The sequence below is a fragment of the Podospora pseudopauciseta genome, assembly GCF_035222475.1.
Source record: "Podospora pseudopauciseta strain CBS 411.78 chromosome 2 map unlocalized CBS411.78m_2, whole genome shotgun sequence".
In the NCBI taxonomy this organism is placed as follows: domain Eukaryota; kingdom Fungi; phylum Ascomycota; class Sordariomycetes; order Sordariales; family Podosporaceae; genus Podospora; species Podospora pseudopauciseta.
This window is the reverse complement of record NW_026946663.1, coordinates 1,437,137-1,454,070: the sequence shown is the minus strand read 5'-3', so window position 1 is coordinate 1,454,070 and position 16,934 is coordinate 1,437,137. Positions and strand designations below refer to the sequence as shown.

The following is a 16,934-nucleotide window of genomic DNA, read 5'->3' as shown; positions in this document are numbered from 1 at the left end:
CTACACTACCAACTCTACACACCAATTCCTACTTGCGCCACTCGCAGCTGCCAGCTGCCCCTTTTTTTTTTTTTTTTTTTTTTTTTTTTTTTTTTACAATGGCCGACTACAGCAGCATGAAGGTCCCCGAGTTGAAGAAGGTTCTTCAGGAGCGCAGCCTACCGTTGACCGGCAACAAGGCCGACCTGATTGCCCGTCTCCAGGAGGACGACAATCAGAAGGCCCCGGAAGCCGCAGAGCCCAAGGCCGGTAAGCCTACCATTACTCTCCCCTCCCTGCGAATGCGATCGCGACTGCGGTGATGGGTTATTTTACCTGAGGATTGCGCGTCGAGAATTTTCCATCTGTTCTTGCGCAAGCGATCAATCACACACATCGGTTGCGGTCGCATCTTCATCACCTCCTTCGATCGCATCAGCCCCTATCTTGTCGCATTCTAAACCTCGAAGCGCTTCCTCTTCTATTTCATCATGTTGTTCGACATCACTGACATCGAACTCGATCTCGGTCTAGACACCAAGCCCGCCGCTGCGGCGGAGGATGAGATCGACTACGACGACGATGATTTTCCTCCCATGGCCAAGAAGGCTGATGCCGCTCCCGCCGCCACTCAAGACAAGCCAGCAGAGGAGAAGAAGTCGGAGGATGCGCCAGCCGTTGTCGAAACCAAGGCTGATGAGACTGCTGCCCCTGCCACCACCACCACCAAAGACGACAAGCCAGCTGAGACCACCGCCACAGAGGAACCCGCCGCTGCCCCAGCTGCACCTCTCTTCTCAGCGAACCTTGCCGCGACCAACGCGCAGACGGAAGCAGAGAAGCGGGCTGCTCGCGCCGCCAGATTCGGCATCACGCTAGACGAAAACTCGGAGGAGGCCAAGGCCGCGGCGAGGGCTGCCAAGTTCGGGGTGGCTAATGACCAGATCTCGGCTCTGGACAGCGCGCTACCTGAGCGGGGGCCGAGGAAGAGGGGGAGGGAGGCGAAGGATGATGGGAGCAAGGTTAAGGGTGCTGAGGGCGGCAACAAGCGGCCGCAGCAGCAGCAGCCTAGTGCCAATGTCCGGAACAACAGCAATAACGGCCGTAACCAGCAGGGACGGGGCGGTCGTGTGCGTGGTGGTCCGGGTGGTGCTGGTCGGCAGCAGCGCAATGGGGGGGGTGGTGGTGCTGCTGCTGCGACGAAGCTGCCGCAAAGGGAGGAGGATCCGGCGGAGAGGGCTAAGAGGGAGGCGAGGGCTAAGAGGTTTGCGTAAGGGGATGAGTGCGGGAAAGGGGTGAGTATCTGGTTTTTGCCTTGTTTTTTTGCTGCGAGGTTGGCATTAAATGGGTAGCGGAATGACTCTTTTTGTTTTTTTTTTCTTCTACATGGATGGTTTGTTTTTTCGCTATGATTGTTGGAGGGTGGGAGAGGTTTATGTTAGATAAATACACTGGGCGGGAGGAAAGGGATACGGTTGGGTTGGGAAAGGGGGGTCTCTTTAGTGGAAATATAAAGCGGAAAATGAAGTGGCGGTTTTGTTCACTTTGCTGCTGTGTGTGATGTGATACTATGGGGGGTGTCTTTGGAGACATTGGTTGGTGAGTGCTGTGGGTTCTTGAGATGTTGCTGTCTAGGTGCCTAGGCTCAAGCACAGCTGATAATACTTGTGATGAGGGGGATCTGGAAAGGGTGTGTTTGCCTGAGTGTGAGGGCGACAGGTACAGGGAGACTTGACCTTGTTCAGTTCATTAGTGTCACGGCTCAGAACTCTTTTTTATCCGGATTTCATCGCCTCTTGCTGGTGGGTCTGTAGTTACTCATTGATGCAGCTGGACCACTGGGTGGGCTTTTGGAGAAGATGAATCCAGTGTTTAGAACTGCTGGTGGTGGCTTCTTTTGGTTGGTAGGGCTTGGAGTTATTCGGATCCCCTCTTGTATCATGTTGTTGGTTGATAAGCATCTTTGTATTCTCTTGAGATTTGATCTTTTTTTTTTTTTTTTTTTTCAAAAGCTTTGTTGTGTTTTGATCACTCGTTACTCCTGGGGGGATCTTTTCCAAGCTCTGTTTTGTTCTGAGCTTTGTTTTGATCTGACCTCTGTTTTGGTCTGACCCCTATTCTGCTCTGGCCTAGAGATCCTCATGAACTCTTGTGTCCAGATATTTGTCTCTGCTGTTTATGCCCCTCACTTCCGGGCTCCAAAACCTCGATCTCAATCTCAATCTCGATATAAGGAAAAAAGGTTTCTGATGAGTTGAACCTAGCATTTGAGTCTCAGAAGGTGCAAGTATCAGTGGTTGTGTGGGATTGGAACAATTAGTAGTTTTGGTGATGGAATATCTCTGTAGACAGGTGTCTACTCAGTTTCGTCTATAATGGGGGGGCGTAGATGTTTTACTAAATCCTGCAAGAGGTAGCTGGAGAGTGGCCGAGACTTTTTGGAGCCGAGGACGATGGTGTGCTGGAGATTTTTTGTATGAGATGGGCATCTTAGGTAGATTATGATAAGTACACGAGGGCTTGAGCGAAATACATCGTCAACACCTGCGCTGTGTATCAGCTCAAGAGGCAATGCCACATGGGCCTCATCTTCAGGTCGGCCTTGTTTGGAGAGCTGGAATCATATGTGAACCTTTCTTCGAGATAGATCTCTTTGTGGTTCAATCCTCATTTCTGTTCACGTCCCCCCTTGGTGGATCTTTTTCAGAAACAACCATCTCCGACAGATCTCCTCGTAGACTAATTTTCCAGAATTGACTCTAGCATACCTAAGAGTGGTCTCAGTCTAGCATATCATGGCCTTGGATTCACTGTTATTTCGGTTGCGAGAATTTGAGGCGGCCTTCAAACCACTCTTACTCAGGATGACGCTCTCCCATTTGGGTTTCCGTGTAATCTTCTGTTCAAGTCAACCTCGCCCATCTCTCAGCACCAGTGAGTACTCAACATCGGCCACCTCACTCCCTCTCCCCCGAAAGACTCTGATACTCCACCAAGAAAGTCCAGACGGAGACCGATGCGGACTGCTGAGGAGGCTGCCAGGGATCTCATCTTCGTAGGTCATCAGATGTAATGCGAAAGTGCTCTTCATTATACATTCGAGGAACGAGGTTGTCCCAACACTGGAACCGCCAAGTTCCAAAAAAGGATCTGTAATAGCCGTGATCTCCCTCCCGGCCAGCTAAGCCTCTTCCTTGACTGCGAACATGGCAGGTACAACAACCGTAGAGCCGAGATGAAATCCATGCCCATGGTCCATGACCAACAACAACATCTAGCTCAGATCCCCGCCCCGAGTTCCATTCTTCACCAATAACTTCATTCTCCCTGTTCTTCAAGCCAGATAACCGATCTCCCCCAACCCCATCCATATCCACGTTCACAAAAGTATCGAACCAGATAACCGGCCCCTCATCCCTAGTATTTCCGCCCCCGACCCACACTTGACAATATTCCCAACTTCCTATCAATCCCGGATCACTATTCAAACCCAAAAGTCGGTTGGTTCCCTTTACATGAACCCAGCCTAGGTACACCAGTAATCGAAATAACCGAAAAGAAACCGAGGGAGGCTGACCATGCTTTCAAGGTCCAAGTTAACGTTCCCTTTCCGAGAAACGAAGCCAGCCAGCCAGCCAGCCAGCCTCCCTCCCAATGTGCTGTTTTGATGTCGGGGATCTCTCCCTACCGGCGATGATTTCATATTACCTCACCCATCCCCACTTTCTCTACCATCACCCCGGACCCCCTTACCCTCAAGGACCATCCCTCCGTCCCATGCCGAGATCCGGCAGTAGGGCGGGCAGGTGGACAAGCATCCAGGTAGTCCGGCAAGTGGGAGGAAGTTTCCCAAAAAAACAACAATTCGGCATCCGCCGGGTCTCGCGGGTCTCCGGTACACAAAAAAAAAAAAAAAAAAAAAGGAAAACCAAGCTTTGATACATATCTCTTTGTCATGCCTCGGTTCCCTTTTCCGACTCCAGGATAGCCCCCGTCTAGTACCCCCGTTTCGTCGTGGACCGGTAGATAAGATGGAGGTAGGTATCAAAGCTCGCAAAGTGTCAAATCGGATGATAAGGGGGGGGGAAGTCGAGAAAGAGGGCTGAGTTACAACAAGATGGTAGAGAGGAAGAAACACAAGTTCTATACATGAGATTTGAGGATTGTAGTATCTGATCATGTAGACGACTGTGATAAGATGGGTTTACATCGGCCATATTCTTGTGTAACTTAGATATTACCCATGCTAATCTCACAGCCGCCAACAACAGACCAACAAAGTTCTAATGAGGGAGATGAGATGGGGAGCAACAAGCAACGTGACAGATGCACGTCAGCATGTAGGGACCTGTCGCCTGCGGGGGCATTGACAGTTGAGACGCGTCACTCGGTAAAGGAGTTGAGGGATAGCGGTTTGGCTGTTGGTGAGGGTGAGTGAGGCTGTGTTTGATGATGATTATTTACCAGGACTCTGTTAAGCTCGGCAGGTACCGACCAGAGATGACGTGCGGCGGCGGGCACATTATGCGCTGTGCCTGAATCGGGATTGGGAAGCGAATGGGCTGAGAGTTGTTGTTCCGTGGTTCTTACGGAATTTACAATAAAATGCGATGTTGTGTGCATATTTGGTGGTAGGTTAAAAAGGTGGGTTGTTTGACGACTGCGCCTCGCTTTGAGGTTGGGGTCAGGTAGGGAGACAGACGGAAGGGGCATGTGCTCGAGCGGGATGACACTTTGGGAAAGCACCACTGACAAAAATCTGAAGTTGGGGGGGCCAGGCCAGGAAAGAGCAACTCGCCTGCCTATTGTGAACTGGGTTGAGTTATGCAAATGCAAAGGCAATGCATGCGGTCATCTTCACTGTCATGTTCCTTCCTTGCCTTTCTCCCATCAGCTGTTGTTGGCTTCGATATTGATGGCGATGTTACAGAGCCGGCGCATCCCGAGGCAGAGAAAAAATCGACAACAAGGTGAAGATGAGTAACATCCCCCCATATTCGGCCGATTTCGGGCATCTTTTGATCTTGTGGCATCGTCAGCCATTGGTCAGCCTTTCATGCATTGAACCTTTGGGCTTTTTGGGCTCTGATTGGCAAGTTGCCCCCTGACATTCTGATCCCTATCCGGTGGACCGCAGCTGAGTGATGCCCCTTGCCCGTTGCCCCCCTTGGATCAAACATCACCGTTGGACGACACAAAGCAGGGCGAAAGGGGAAGTCGGCCCGCTGGAGCAGAAGTAAACACAAGACTACCACAGTTGATGCGTGAGAGCGGTGTAAGTGACGCTTTCACCTTCCCGGACCGCCGTAAGCGTTCCTGTGAGCATCACCAACCTAGTCGAGACGCAGAAAGCCTCACGAAACTTAATGAAGGGCCAATGCCAATATCAACAAACACCCAATCAGCATCTTGATCCCCTTGCTGAGCAGATCTCACAAGATGTGCCCTGTGCTTTCTTGTTTTCTTTTTTGAGATCACAGACTAGCATCGTGTAGCACATACGAAGAAGAAAAAGCGTACCGAGGCCGTGGCTGTGGCTTCCGGGTCCGATCCTGAACTCCACCGCTGACAACCCCGGGGATAGTAACAACCATCCGTTGGCTCACCAGCTCTCGAGCTTCATGCCAACGTTGCACATGACGAAGAAGAGAGGTAGCCCAATCCTCTATCTCGGCTTCAGCTCTGCAACACGAGCTGATATCACCAAGGAAGATCAAAATATTCCGCCGAGAACACCGGGGAAGAAGCTTGAACCTGCCTGCCACGAACAAACCTGAAAGGCTTGTTGTGCCACCGAAGCGTTCCTGGGGAGTCTTCCCCCAGGTCTTTGCTCGGGCCAATCCAGGGCATTCATCTCAGACATCTTCAACATCGTCAACCGTTTGAGGCCCGAGTCCCAGCTGGTATGGAAGCCAATTAATTTCTAGAAGAGAACCAAAATAGTCATTAGAGTCTCACCCCCAGGGCTCATCCATGTTGGCTTCTCGATGATTCTCCTGAACACAACGGTGTTGTCAGCCAACCCCAGAATAGCAAGCCCAGACGTCCACCGCTCGGGAGTGTCAAATGCATGTTTCGGTGAAGCTTAAGTTTGTGGGATTCGAGATACGTGGTTGATCCATGTTCAGATGATATCCTGAGATGTAAGACACCCCAGACGGGGCGATAGTTGTGTTTCTTCGCCAGCTGGGTGAGCGCATGAGAAGCAAGGCACGTGCCGGACACGATCTGCTGTGTATATGGAAGGAGTGAAAGAGGATATACTGACCCTGCGTCAGATATCATTCTCGCCATGATGTGATTGACCCTCAACACCAACACGGTGGTGGCCATGCCAAGGCCCCTCTTTGACCCCATCGTGGTCGAGCATCACATCCGATGCCATACCGGAAGCCATCAATAGCAACGTCAAAACCGGACGGTCTTTTGCACTTGGTCGATATGCTCCCCAACGCTGGCAGTAAGCCTTCCCCTTTCCATCAAAGCACCCACCCGACACAGATCGGCTCTCCCCTTCCGCATCCCACCTTACCCCTGACTCTGTATCCCTCTTTACCCTCCCCGATCCCCCGAATATGCGCTGGTGGTGGGCTTCACCGGTGATACAGCATAAGACACCGACCAAGATCCTCCTTCTGGAAAGATAACTGGCTCGTCTCAAGCCTCTTAATCAGTGGCCTCCATCCTCACCGCATTTTGGAGTCTGACAGCATGAGATCGACCAAACCTTAATCAGGTTCAATAGACAAAGGCGGAGAGAGAGCGAATGAAGGCCGTGCCGAGGACTCTGGGGCATGTCGGAAGGGTACCTTACGCAATGCCATGCTTTGCAAATCCAGCCTGGTGATACCCTTCACCAACCTTTGACCAAGTTTGGACTGGTCATCGATCGTGTGTTTTGAGTGTATGGTTGTGGAGAACCCAACATCAAGCAAATGTCCCGACCGTTGAAAGTAAAAGTGCCAGACAGCAGATAACGTGATGCCCTCAACAGCTTAGGCTCCCAACGTGACACAAACCCGTTGGCCACCACGAAGAAATGACAATACCCTCCAGTCACACTTCCATCATGTTGTCGTTAGGCCTCTTACCCACCCACCCTCTTCTCCCTCAACACTGGTACCGCCCGTTACTGGTTTCGGAAACGACTCCGGGTGGTGTACTTGTTGACAACCAAAACCCACCCACCTGGTCATAACCAGAACCATAAATCATCACATGGCACTCTCCCCATCCACTGTGGCTGCTTCAAGGTCTGTACACCACCACCACCACCACCCCCACAAAGATCGGGCACGCACACCGAGCTATAATTAGCAAAAGAAAAAGCAGCAGACCCTTCTGCAGAAGTTACGCTCACTGCAATGTGGACAGCCTACCTACCTGACCTTTCCGCGGGGCAAACCATATCTGCTGCTTTTCTGGAGCTGAGTGTGGAAAAATGGGCTGTGACAGCATGCAGCCAGCCAGTCAGCGAGCCAAACCCACCACCGCCCCAACCACAAACCCGTCAAATCACAATTCACGGAAGTAAAAAGAAAAAAAGGAAGAAAAAAAATGCTAAACAACCCGCGGGAAAAAACCAACAGCAAAAATGAAACCGAGGATCGAGTAGTGGGTTAGGTACCTACCCAGTGTAAACTACCCCCCATCCTCGCTTATCTCCCTCCTCTACTACCCTTTTCTTCAACGTTCACCAGAAACCTTGATCCGACGACAGGGAGCAGGGATCATACATCTTGCCTCTTGTTCCCATTGGTGCTGCAAGTTGTGTTAGGAAAGGTACACAAAAGGGAATTAATTACCTACCTACTCTGCCAGCGCCCTGCAAGCTATGACCGGACTCACCGCTGGATCCATCCTCCTCCGCCCATGCGTTAAGAGCAAAAAGACAGCCACTCAGCATCTATATCCATACGATCACATACAGCTGAGGGTAAAAGGGTCTCCATAAATTATCAGATCATATCATGGTAGGGTAGGGTAGGTAGGTGATCATCGCGTAAACGTTATTGCCGGTCCCGCCTGAGGACAATCGGCTATCAACGCGGGGTCAGCTAGGTACTTCCTCATCACTTGGAGAAAGCAGAGGTTTTCTCCAACCTCTCCAGTGTCATTAGCGCGCATGGAATGTCCTTATAGTATGTATGCAGGCTGATCACCCCAACCGTTGCAATCTGGATCGGAGGAGGCGGCCATAATTCCGCGATGCCAATCGCCCAGTCCGTTGGGGGGTTGGGGAAGTAGCTTTTTCCTTGATTTTTTTTTTTTTTTGGGTTCTGATCTGGTCAACTAAAAACAAATAGATTGATAAGAAAAGACAACACACTACCCGTGATGACGGAGTGAGCTAATAGGTACCTAGCCAAGCCCCCCGCGCGTGCCCCGGGGGTTTGGGCACACGGTGCTGCCGGGAGCCGAAAAATAAATAGAGGAGTCCGGCGGTAAGGCGTCGATTGTGGAAGCTGTTTGTGAGTTGTTGGCTGAGTTAGGTGTGTGTGTGTGCTACATCAAGGCAAAAGGAGACCGAAATGTTCGGCTTTTCCGTTGGGAAATAAAAGAACAAGAGAGAAAAGAATAACTGTAGAAGCATGGAAACGTTGTACAGATTGATAAGTATTATCCAGAAAATTATTACTTCTACAGTGTCGTTTCGTCTGCTAGTAGCGAGGATCTACGTGCCGTCAATGTCATTGGACGAGCGGACCACAGCTCGGCCGAATGTGGCAAGCAAAGAACGTCAGTGTGGAGACGTCTGCCGGAAGAGGGAAAGAAGGAAAAAAGGTTAACTTTTTATTTAGAAACAGCGCTATCCCCAAACAAGAAAAGCCATCCACCACAAAAAAAGTTGGGAATTGAGATTCGAGCATCAGGAAGGAAGCAAACATCTTTCGAGGCTGTTGTTGCCCTCGGACAAAGAAATGAGCTTTCAGAGCAAGCAAAGAGCGGATACCTACCGAATCAAGAACCCATGGGGCCACACGGTCGCAGTTCTGTGATGTTACCCACACGGCGCGGTGGAAGCGGACAAGGGGGCCGAGGGAAGCGCAAAAAGGAAACCGAGGCGTTTGATGAATGAATGACTTTGGTGATTGTTGCTGTTTTGCTACCACCAAAAATGAGGCGGTGAATGGGTGCACCCGGCGAGAAAAGTCCCTTGTTTTCTTGGCGCGGGGAACAACCTAAAGGCAGCCCAAAGTTCGGACCCTGGCCTGTTCATCCAGAGAACCAGAGAATGGAGTCTTTGCTGCCTAGCCCCCCCATTCATTACCGAGCCAATGTCCGGGACAACAACTGCTTAGATCATTCAGTACTGCAGTGCAGTAGCATGAACAACAAAGAAAATGACCGGTAAGCGTCGAGGTGTACAGCCACTTTGACGATTGAGAAAGTTGGAGAATGGAGAAAGGGTCATCAGCAAGAGGAAGGGAAGGGGTGTGTGATGAGGGGAAAACATTCAAATGAACAGGGACCAAAGAAGCGGCAGGAACGGGCAGCCCAAAAATGGACACGAGAAAACGGTTGTTTCATCCAACCAGAGGGCAGCAATTCAACAAGATAACCCCCGATCGAACCAGGGTCCTGCACGACACCGAGTGCCCATCTCCACCCTCACCGTCGTTGCGCTCACCTTTCCAAGCGATGTGCTGCGTCATCCTGGGTAACGTCTAGGCTCTTGGGTCCACGTGTTTAGACGAGGGTCATCGACGTTAGTATTACTGCGGTATCGCTGCTAACGCTGGCTTCTGATCTGCTCATGATGGCTGCAAGCTTTCGGAGCGAGGCGTTTGCCTTTATTTTTTTTTTCTTCGTTAGCTAACCCGACGCAAGACGTGCCTTTGAACCGGAGTTCCACCGACTGGCGGACGCTCCGGGAAAACCGAAGTGGAAACTGGAGCTATCAAAGTTCCTTTGGCTTCTTGCTGTTCCCAGGTTCATGGAAGCTCGAAAGCTCGACACCGTTACTAGCGAGAGAGTTTTGCTTTCCACAGCATCGGGCAATGACATAATGCAAACTGATGGCTCATGAGGGGAACACCGCCGAGGTGAGGCACGGAAACGGGGGGTTCGGAAGCGCACCTGCCTCTTCACATCCCAGTCGTCCGCCCACCGTCGTCGTCCAGCAACGCGGCCTTTCGTGGGGTTCAGGGGAAACCGGCAGTTCTCTCCGCCGTTATCTTTGTTCTCCTCACCTTCTTCTTTCTCCATCACAAAAATCAGATCAGCGCATCAACCGATAGTTGACGTTGCAGCCAGTGTGGGCTGGGCACGAGTCCCAAAGGCCCAGTTACGAAGCACCTGAAACTCAACTGGCAATGGGGGTCACCCAACATCGGAACAGCACGCTACTGTATCAGGTATCATCAGACAGAGCGAGGAGTGCGCCGAGGGATGCTAGTGACAGTGACGGCGTGCACCCCAAGCCTCCCCAAGTGCCCCCCAGAACCAATGCCAACCGCGATCCGGTCCAGCGTCAAATGGGGAATGGTTGCTGCCCTGGTGGGCATGCCAAAAGGAAGAGCCTCTTAGCCTATAATATGATCCTCGCCGGATGCTTGGCGCCAGGATAGGTTGAGTTGAATGCTCGTCTGCAAAAGTCCTCGTACGGGTATTGTGGTCATGGTGGTGTTTTCCCTATTCCCCAAAGACTTTACATGCTTCTTTTCTACTGAAAGAACGGGTGAAATATTGAAAAAGCCGACGTCCTGCAGTACGCATGCCACCACACCAGACGACTTCTCTTCTGATGAAAGCAAAAAGGGCCCTGCGCTACATAATATGCGCGCTGCACGAGACTGGCTGTAACTGCAAGTCCCAACCTCTTGCTGCTAGGAACTATGCAGGAGGAATCCCACAGACCAAAATCGAGTAAGTGGGTGGGGGGGGAGGGGGAGGCGGACGAGGACAGAGGAAGACAGTCGGTCATCCATGGTGATGGCAGACGATGGCTGCTGCAACAACGCCCTTCCCGCCCCCTCCTTGAAATCTGATAATCTCATAGAAAACAGAAGCAAAGAAAAGATTGATTGTGTTTAGAGCAATCAAACCCCGCCACAGGACTGAGGCCACGAGAACGGTAAGATGCCGCTGCTGTCTCTGATCAAAATATCGGAGATGGGGTGTGAAAAATACGTAATGCTGCAGGTCGACTGGCTGGAGGAGGAGGCGTCAAAGTTGCTCTTTGAAGCGAATACCGCGGCTATACCTAGGCTAGGCGTCGGCCAGGGACATTCACAGACATCCACGTGGGCCACACCTGACGAAAAGCTTCACCATTTGCTGCGCAGACCACACCCAAACAAGCACTCAAGAGAACATAGGAGTGACCTGAAAAAGGAGCATCACCAATGGTGGAAAGAAAGGGTACAAAAGTAATATTGAAGGGAGAAGGAAGCAAGCCGACCTGCCGCTGCTCCGCCTCAGTTCGTGTTCTGTTGCAAAGGGGCGCTAACCCCATGGCGGCTAGTCAGAGCGCTCTTTGGAGTGTCGACCGACGACAGCAGCAGTCAGCACGGCCATTTCCCCGGCCTATCTCCCATTCGCAGGCTCGCCATCTCTTTCACTGGGACTTGTGCTGGGACGATTTTGTGGTTTTGTGAATAAGCACCAAGCGGAGTTCGACCCAAAAGGAGCATCCCATCTGTCACAGCAGCTTTGCCCTGGCAGGTGACCAAACTCAATCTCTCCATCATCTCATCGCCTCCTTTCAAACAGACTCTCCGGCCTGTCCCGGCGGAACCGTCTTGTAAGCTGTCTGTTTAGTGCCCGCCGCTAATATAATCCCACAAAAAATGCTTCCCTCATTGTCACTCACTGCTCTGACATTGGGGCCGGCTGCCGTCTGGCCTGTCGTCATGCTGGGCCATCCTCCCGCACAACTGGACCTCTGAGTTAACGTAGCATGGATTGGGCGGGGGGAGCCATGGCATGAGCATGGCCCCTACCTACTGCACACACTTTTGCCTCTTGGGGATTTTATAGTACAGAGGGGAGAGAAACAATACACAAGAGCATACCCGGTTAACGGCGCTCGCATGAGCCCGGCATTGCTGCTGGACGCTGGCAGCTTCCACAGCGCTTCGATGGCACAAGGAGATGCTGCACAGGCCCAGGTCGAATGGGTTTCTCAGCACCATTCTAAATTTTTAAGCACCATCCGAGGCATGGCAAATGGTTATGATTTACAGAGTAAGTCACTTACTCACGGCTGGCATGAATTAAGGTGCTCAACAAAAGACAACCGCCACAAGTGTCCGCTGCCTCGGCGTCTAGTCCAGTGGGTGAGGTGTGGTTGATAGCAACGGGGCTTGGCTCCCGTCGGAGGTCCAGTTGACGGGTAACGGGGCGTGCTGTCGTCGGTTTCAACAAGGACGCCGTTCGGGAGAGGGCTCTGGGGGAGCTAAGGTAGAGCCGTGATGGAGATGGGACGGAGGGGGGGACATTAACGAATAAAGCGATTAAATGGATGGACGGTCTTGCTGGAAAGGGAAGCCAGATGGTGGGGTGCCAGCACATGGTGTAGCCCTGATGTCTTGGCTTGGCAGGCTTCCTTTCCCGATGGGGCAATGCGCGCGCTTTGCTGTGGGTGTTCTTGGGGGAGGAGGTGGGCAGATGCTGGCCCGCAGCCCGCAGACAGGGCGGCCTGTCCTGTCCCCAGCCAGGACGTGCATTGGGGTGCTATTTAACTTTGCAGTCCCCCCGACGGCCCCATCCTCCGCCTCTCTTTGATCTTCCAGATACAATCACCATCGCTGAATCAGCCCTCGTCGCTGCCCATCTCCACCACTCACATTCGCTTTTTGCACTCACCCCAAGGAAGTCCTCGTCGACTCCTGTCATTCGCTTGTTTCTTTTTTTGTTTTTATTTTGTTGTGTTAAAGAGAAGAGGAGGATTGAGACAATATCCCGAAACATCATCATCCAGCCAGCATATCTCTCTCAAAAACACACTCTAGAAAGCATACAACCAACCAACCAGCCAACCAACCAACCACACGATCGCTACTGACTGCTGTTGAGGAAAGGGAAGGAAGAAAAGGACACCAAGAGAAGAGGAAGAAGAAGGAAAACGGCCTGGAAAAGAAGAGAATCTCCACAAGATTCGAAAACCAAACCAAACCAAACTCTATCACCGCCACCAGTAGTTACCGTACCATCATCACACGTAGCAGCAAGTAGCAGCAGCAGTAGCCTTTGCCTCCTCGACGCATCTCCACTCAGGAACCAGGCTCTCTCTCTCTCTCTCGCACGGCATTTTGACTCATCCGGCTACCCATCTTCTCCAAGCTCCGCCTCCAGGTCTGCGTCAAGCGGGGACATAGCCTTGTGCTGCCCTTCAACATCAATATAGTGTCAGCCTTACACTACTTTGTGCGCCTCTCCCCAACCGCATCTCACGACGTTCGCTATTCCATCCAGGACGCACTGCACTGACTGTGTGTTCTGATTTATGTCAGCAACCCCCAACCCTTTCTTGACCTCCTCCGCCTGGCTTCAGGTGTCTCTCGTTTTCCATCTTGGCTTGGAGGCTAACAGCCAGTTCAGTTCTTTCGTTTTCATAATCTTCCAAAGTATCTCTCATAATGGCCGGTCCCGGTGGTGGTCCTCCTCGTCGGAGCCACACCAAGTCCCGGAAGGGATGTGAATCTTGGTAAGCTGAGTCGAGAGCCTGGCAGTCAGGCATGTTTTCACTAACAACCTTCACAGCAAGCGCCGCCACATCAGATGTGATGAAAGCTTCCCTCAATGGTACGCTTGGCTTATCCCTCAAAATTCAGAGACAAATGACTAACTCTAGCTTCAGCCGCAACTGCACCAAGCACAAGGTCCGCTGCCCCTACAACGACATCACTCAGCCTGATGAGAGGTCTTGCTCGCCTGACAAGCCCGACCTCATGTGGACCCCTCAGATTGAGGAGGAGATCAACCAGTGGAAGGTTACCGGGGTGTTCCCATTCCCGCACATCTATCCTGCACCGACACCCTGTGACTTGACTCTGGACCAGCTCAGGCTGATCCACCATGTTGCGTCCATCAGCGAGCAGATGGAGAGCCTCAATGCCAATGGCTTCACGCTTTGGACGCGGCGGATTCCCACGTAAGGCTGGACCCCTGACACATGCCATCCCATGTCGTCCTTGCTGACCAAGTGCCCCTTTTCTCTTTTTTTTCTAGAATCATCCAGATCGGTGCTACCTACGACTATGTCTTGCATGCGCTGCTGGCGTTTTCCGCCACGCACCTTGCGCACCTGACGGACTGCCCATTGGTTGGCAACATGGCCTACGAGCACCGGGGCATTGCGCTGAACCGCCTTCAGGAAGCCATCGGCTGCTTCTCGAGAGAGAACTCCGACGCCATCCTGGCGGCTTCGCTCGTGCTGTCGTGGCAAGCCACGGATTGGTAAGCAATATGCTGCAGCTATCCGGGCTACACCGACCAGGGCTGACCTCGATACAGGAAGAGCTGGACCGAACTCATGCAAGGAACCTCGACGGTGAGTGAAAAAGGTTGTGCCAAGCCCCCGCGACCGCCCGACTAATTTGGACGAAATAGATTATCGATGCCATGGAATCCTGGAAACACGAGTCCCTGTTTGGCGACTTCATCGCCGAGAGCAGCACGTTCCCTACCGGCCCTCCGTCGCCCACCCCGGACCACCAGCCCAGCCAGCCATGCGCTGCCGACATGGACAGTTACCAGCGGACTCTGAAGCAGCTGCAGAAGCTCGAGCACCATCTGAAGCAGAGCCATGAGAGTCCCAAGCCCATCACACAGCTCATTGCCTTCATGAAGGGCTCTCGCAAGATCGTCTTGACCCAGCCTTTGCACCAGCAGTTTGAGCGCCTTAGGGCGTTGCGCACCTGGCTGTTCTGGCTTCCTGTCGATATGCTGCAGCAGAGCAGTTGCTCCCCCAACTCGTTGGTCGTGATTGCTCATTACTACACGGCCGCTTTGCTGATGGAGCGTCTTTTCCCCGACATTGGTGCTGCCTACTTTGGAAGCCTTACCGTCAAGCCTATCGAGGAAATCCATCAACGTCTCAACAGCTCGGAGAGGGGCCAGACCTCTCTCAGTTTCATGGATCACCCCCTCGGCACAGTCTACGAGTTCCGCTCCCGCATGGGTTGGGCCCATCCTGTCGACACGCCCGCATTCCATCAGTACACGGCGCCGCCCTTCTACATGAACGACGGTTCACCGGCCATGGTTCCCGCTGCTTCTCCAGAGTACTTCTATGGAGACAACGTGTCATTCAACTACAGCACCGAGGACTTGTCTGTTCCCAACAGCGCCGTCAGCCCTCTGCAGCTGTCATCCCCGTTCCCTCACTCTGGCAACCAGCAGTATCTTAACATCCCTAGCCCCTACGGCGCCTACAGTCCCGTCTCAAGCGTCTATGGCGACTTTGGCGACGCCGGCCACAGCGACTTCGAAGATTCTGGAAACTGGACGGTCCCCTACTCAGCCGCCTCTCCCGTCATGGGTCCTGCCAGCCACCGCTACAGTGTCGGGTTCGTTTCTTCTCCAATCCAGTCCACGTGGGCCTAGGAGCCTCTGGAAATCCACAAGTCAAAGGTGATTGACAAGATGACGACCAGGCCTTCCTACTCGAGCACAACATTAGACCACACGCCACAGGAGGACCAGCAGCCATGGATGTCAGCTCCATCTTCGTCTTTTGCTCACTCGCCCTATCTGAGTCCCGGACCCGCTCAATACCCTCCGCTTCCAGAATCACCCCTCACGCCGCTGCTTGCCACGCCAGTGATGTCAGCACATTCCAGGTTTCCAAGTCTCGACAACACCGTGATCCCCGCCCTCACGGCTCCTCAGGATGACATCAAGGGAAAGGGAAAGATGATGTAGCCCATGATCTGCCCCCAACCTCCCATCCTTATCCCCACTTTCGCTTTTCCGTTTCTCATTTTCTTTTTTCCGGAGCGCACTCTCGCTTGTTTTTCCACGCTTCAACACAGACGCAAATGTACACGACACTCCTTTGGCGATCACAACCTTGATCTTCACAACGCAGCTTACCCCACGGCATTTTTCTCAATGCACACGACGCTCCTTTACGACTGCAACGACACTTACCTAATACTTGCATTTTTCATGCACGACACTCCTTACGACACACATATATTTACCGACGCTCCTTTGTCCCGGCTGGTCCAGCAACAACGAACTATAGACATTCCTTTACTTTTACCGGATCGAACGGATTTGATACCCAACTTAGACACTCCTTTTACGAACCCTGCATATAATCGGCATAGGCACACACTCCTTTTTCGGCATTTTTGGTTTTGGATCCTGATACCCAACTGCATAGCATCTGTTGTTTTGGCTTTTTTTTTGGACTCTGTTTATCGTTTTGGGAAGGTTTTAATCTCTCTCTCTCTCTCTCTCTGTGTGTGTGTGTGTATGTGTGGTCTCTGGCTATTAATCTTGTATTTCCTTTTGCGAGGGAACCATAAGGGAACATTTCTGTACACGGCCTTTTTGGTTTTGCGGTGTTCAGGATCTGCATTGGAATGGCGTCTTGTTGGATTCTTTGTTTTGATTTGGCTTCTCTGCTTGGCTTTTTCAGCGGGGAGCAAAAGGGAAGAAAAATACCGGGCGTATACTCTTGAGGGATTGGGTGGTGGATTTGGGAAGGGTGGGGTACAGCGATCACTATTATAGCGTGTGGTCGATGAGCTGTATTGATTAATGTTGTAGTTAGCTTGGGTGTGGAGAGAGGCCATCTTGCCTTGCTATCATGTTGCTGATCATGTTTTGTTGTTCTGCCCTTTCACGGAATGATGACTAGCATGGTTGATATAGCGTAGACATTGACAGCGGAAAGGGGCGGATGCCTGAGGATCTCTAATTATTAATAATATAAAGAAATAAACTCTGGACAAAACATGAGTTCCTTTGCAATTTCGTGATGCTTAAAAAATGAGCAC

General features: G+C 51.9%; 2 protein-coding genes across 2 annotated transcripts; both read left to right on the top strand.

Annotated features, from left to right (window-relative positions):
- Nucleotides 1–98: 98 nt before the first annotated feature.
- On the top strand, nucleotides 99–1,253 carry QC763_203640 (uncharacterized protein; the record flags this gene model as incomplete). Its single annotated transcript, XM_062909404.1, has 2 exons — nucleotides 99–249; nucleotides 514–1,253. The coding sequence occupies 2 exons, from the start codon at nucleotides 99–101 to the stop codon at nucleotides 1,251–1,253; spliced, it is 891 nt and encodes a 296-aa protein (XP_062768183.1).
- An 11,390-nt stretch (nucleotides 1,254–12,643) lies between these two features.
- Nucleotides 12,644–16,893, top strand: QC763_203630 (uncharacterized protein). Its single transcript, XM_062909403.1, is given in 8 exon segments — nucleotides 12,644–13,431; nucleotides 13,525–13,630; nucleotides 13,687–13,728; nucleotides 13,784–14,077; nucleotides 14,155–14,382; nucleotides 14,440–14,476; nucleotides 14,536–16,383; nucleotides 16,398–16,893. 6 exon segments carry the CDS (start codon nucleotides 13,563–13,565, stop codon nucleotides 15,529–15,531), a joined length of 1,665 nt encoding a protein of 554 aa, XP_062768182.1. The 5' UTR covers nucleotides 12,644–13,431; nucleotides 13,525–13,562; the 3' UTR covers nucleotides 15,532–16,383; nucleotides 16,398–16,893.
- Nucleotides 16,894–16,934: the final 41 nt, after the last annotated feature.

Excerpts from the sequence above, each read along its gene's own strand:
- QC763_203630 (XM_062909403.1), top strand. The coding sequence starts at position 13,563 with ATGGCCGGTCCCGGTGGTGGTCCTCCTCGTCGGAGCCACACCAAGTCC. Across the intron at positions 14,078-14,154 it reads TGGACGCGGCGGATTCCCAC|AATCATCCAGATCGGTGCTA; the intron begins GTAAGGCTGGAC and ends TTTTTTTTCTAG. Across the intron at positions 14,477-14,535 it reads TCATGCAAGGAACCTCGACG|ATTATCGATGCCATGGAATC; the intron begins GTGAGTGAAAAA and ends TGGACGAAATAG.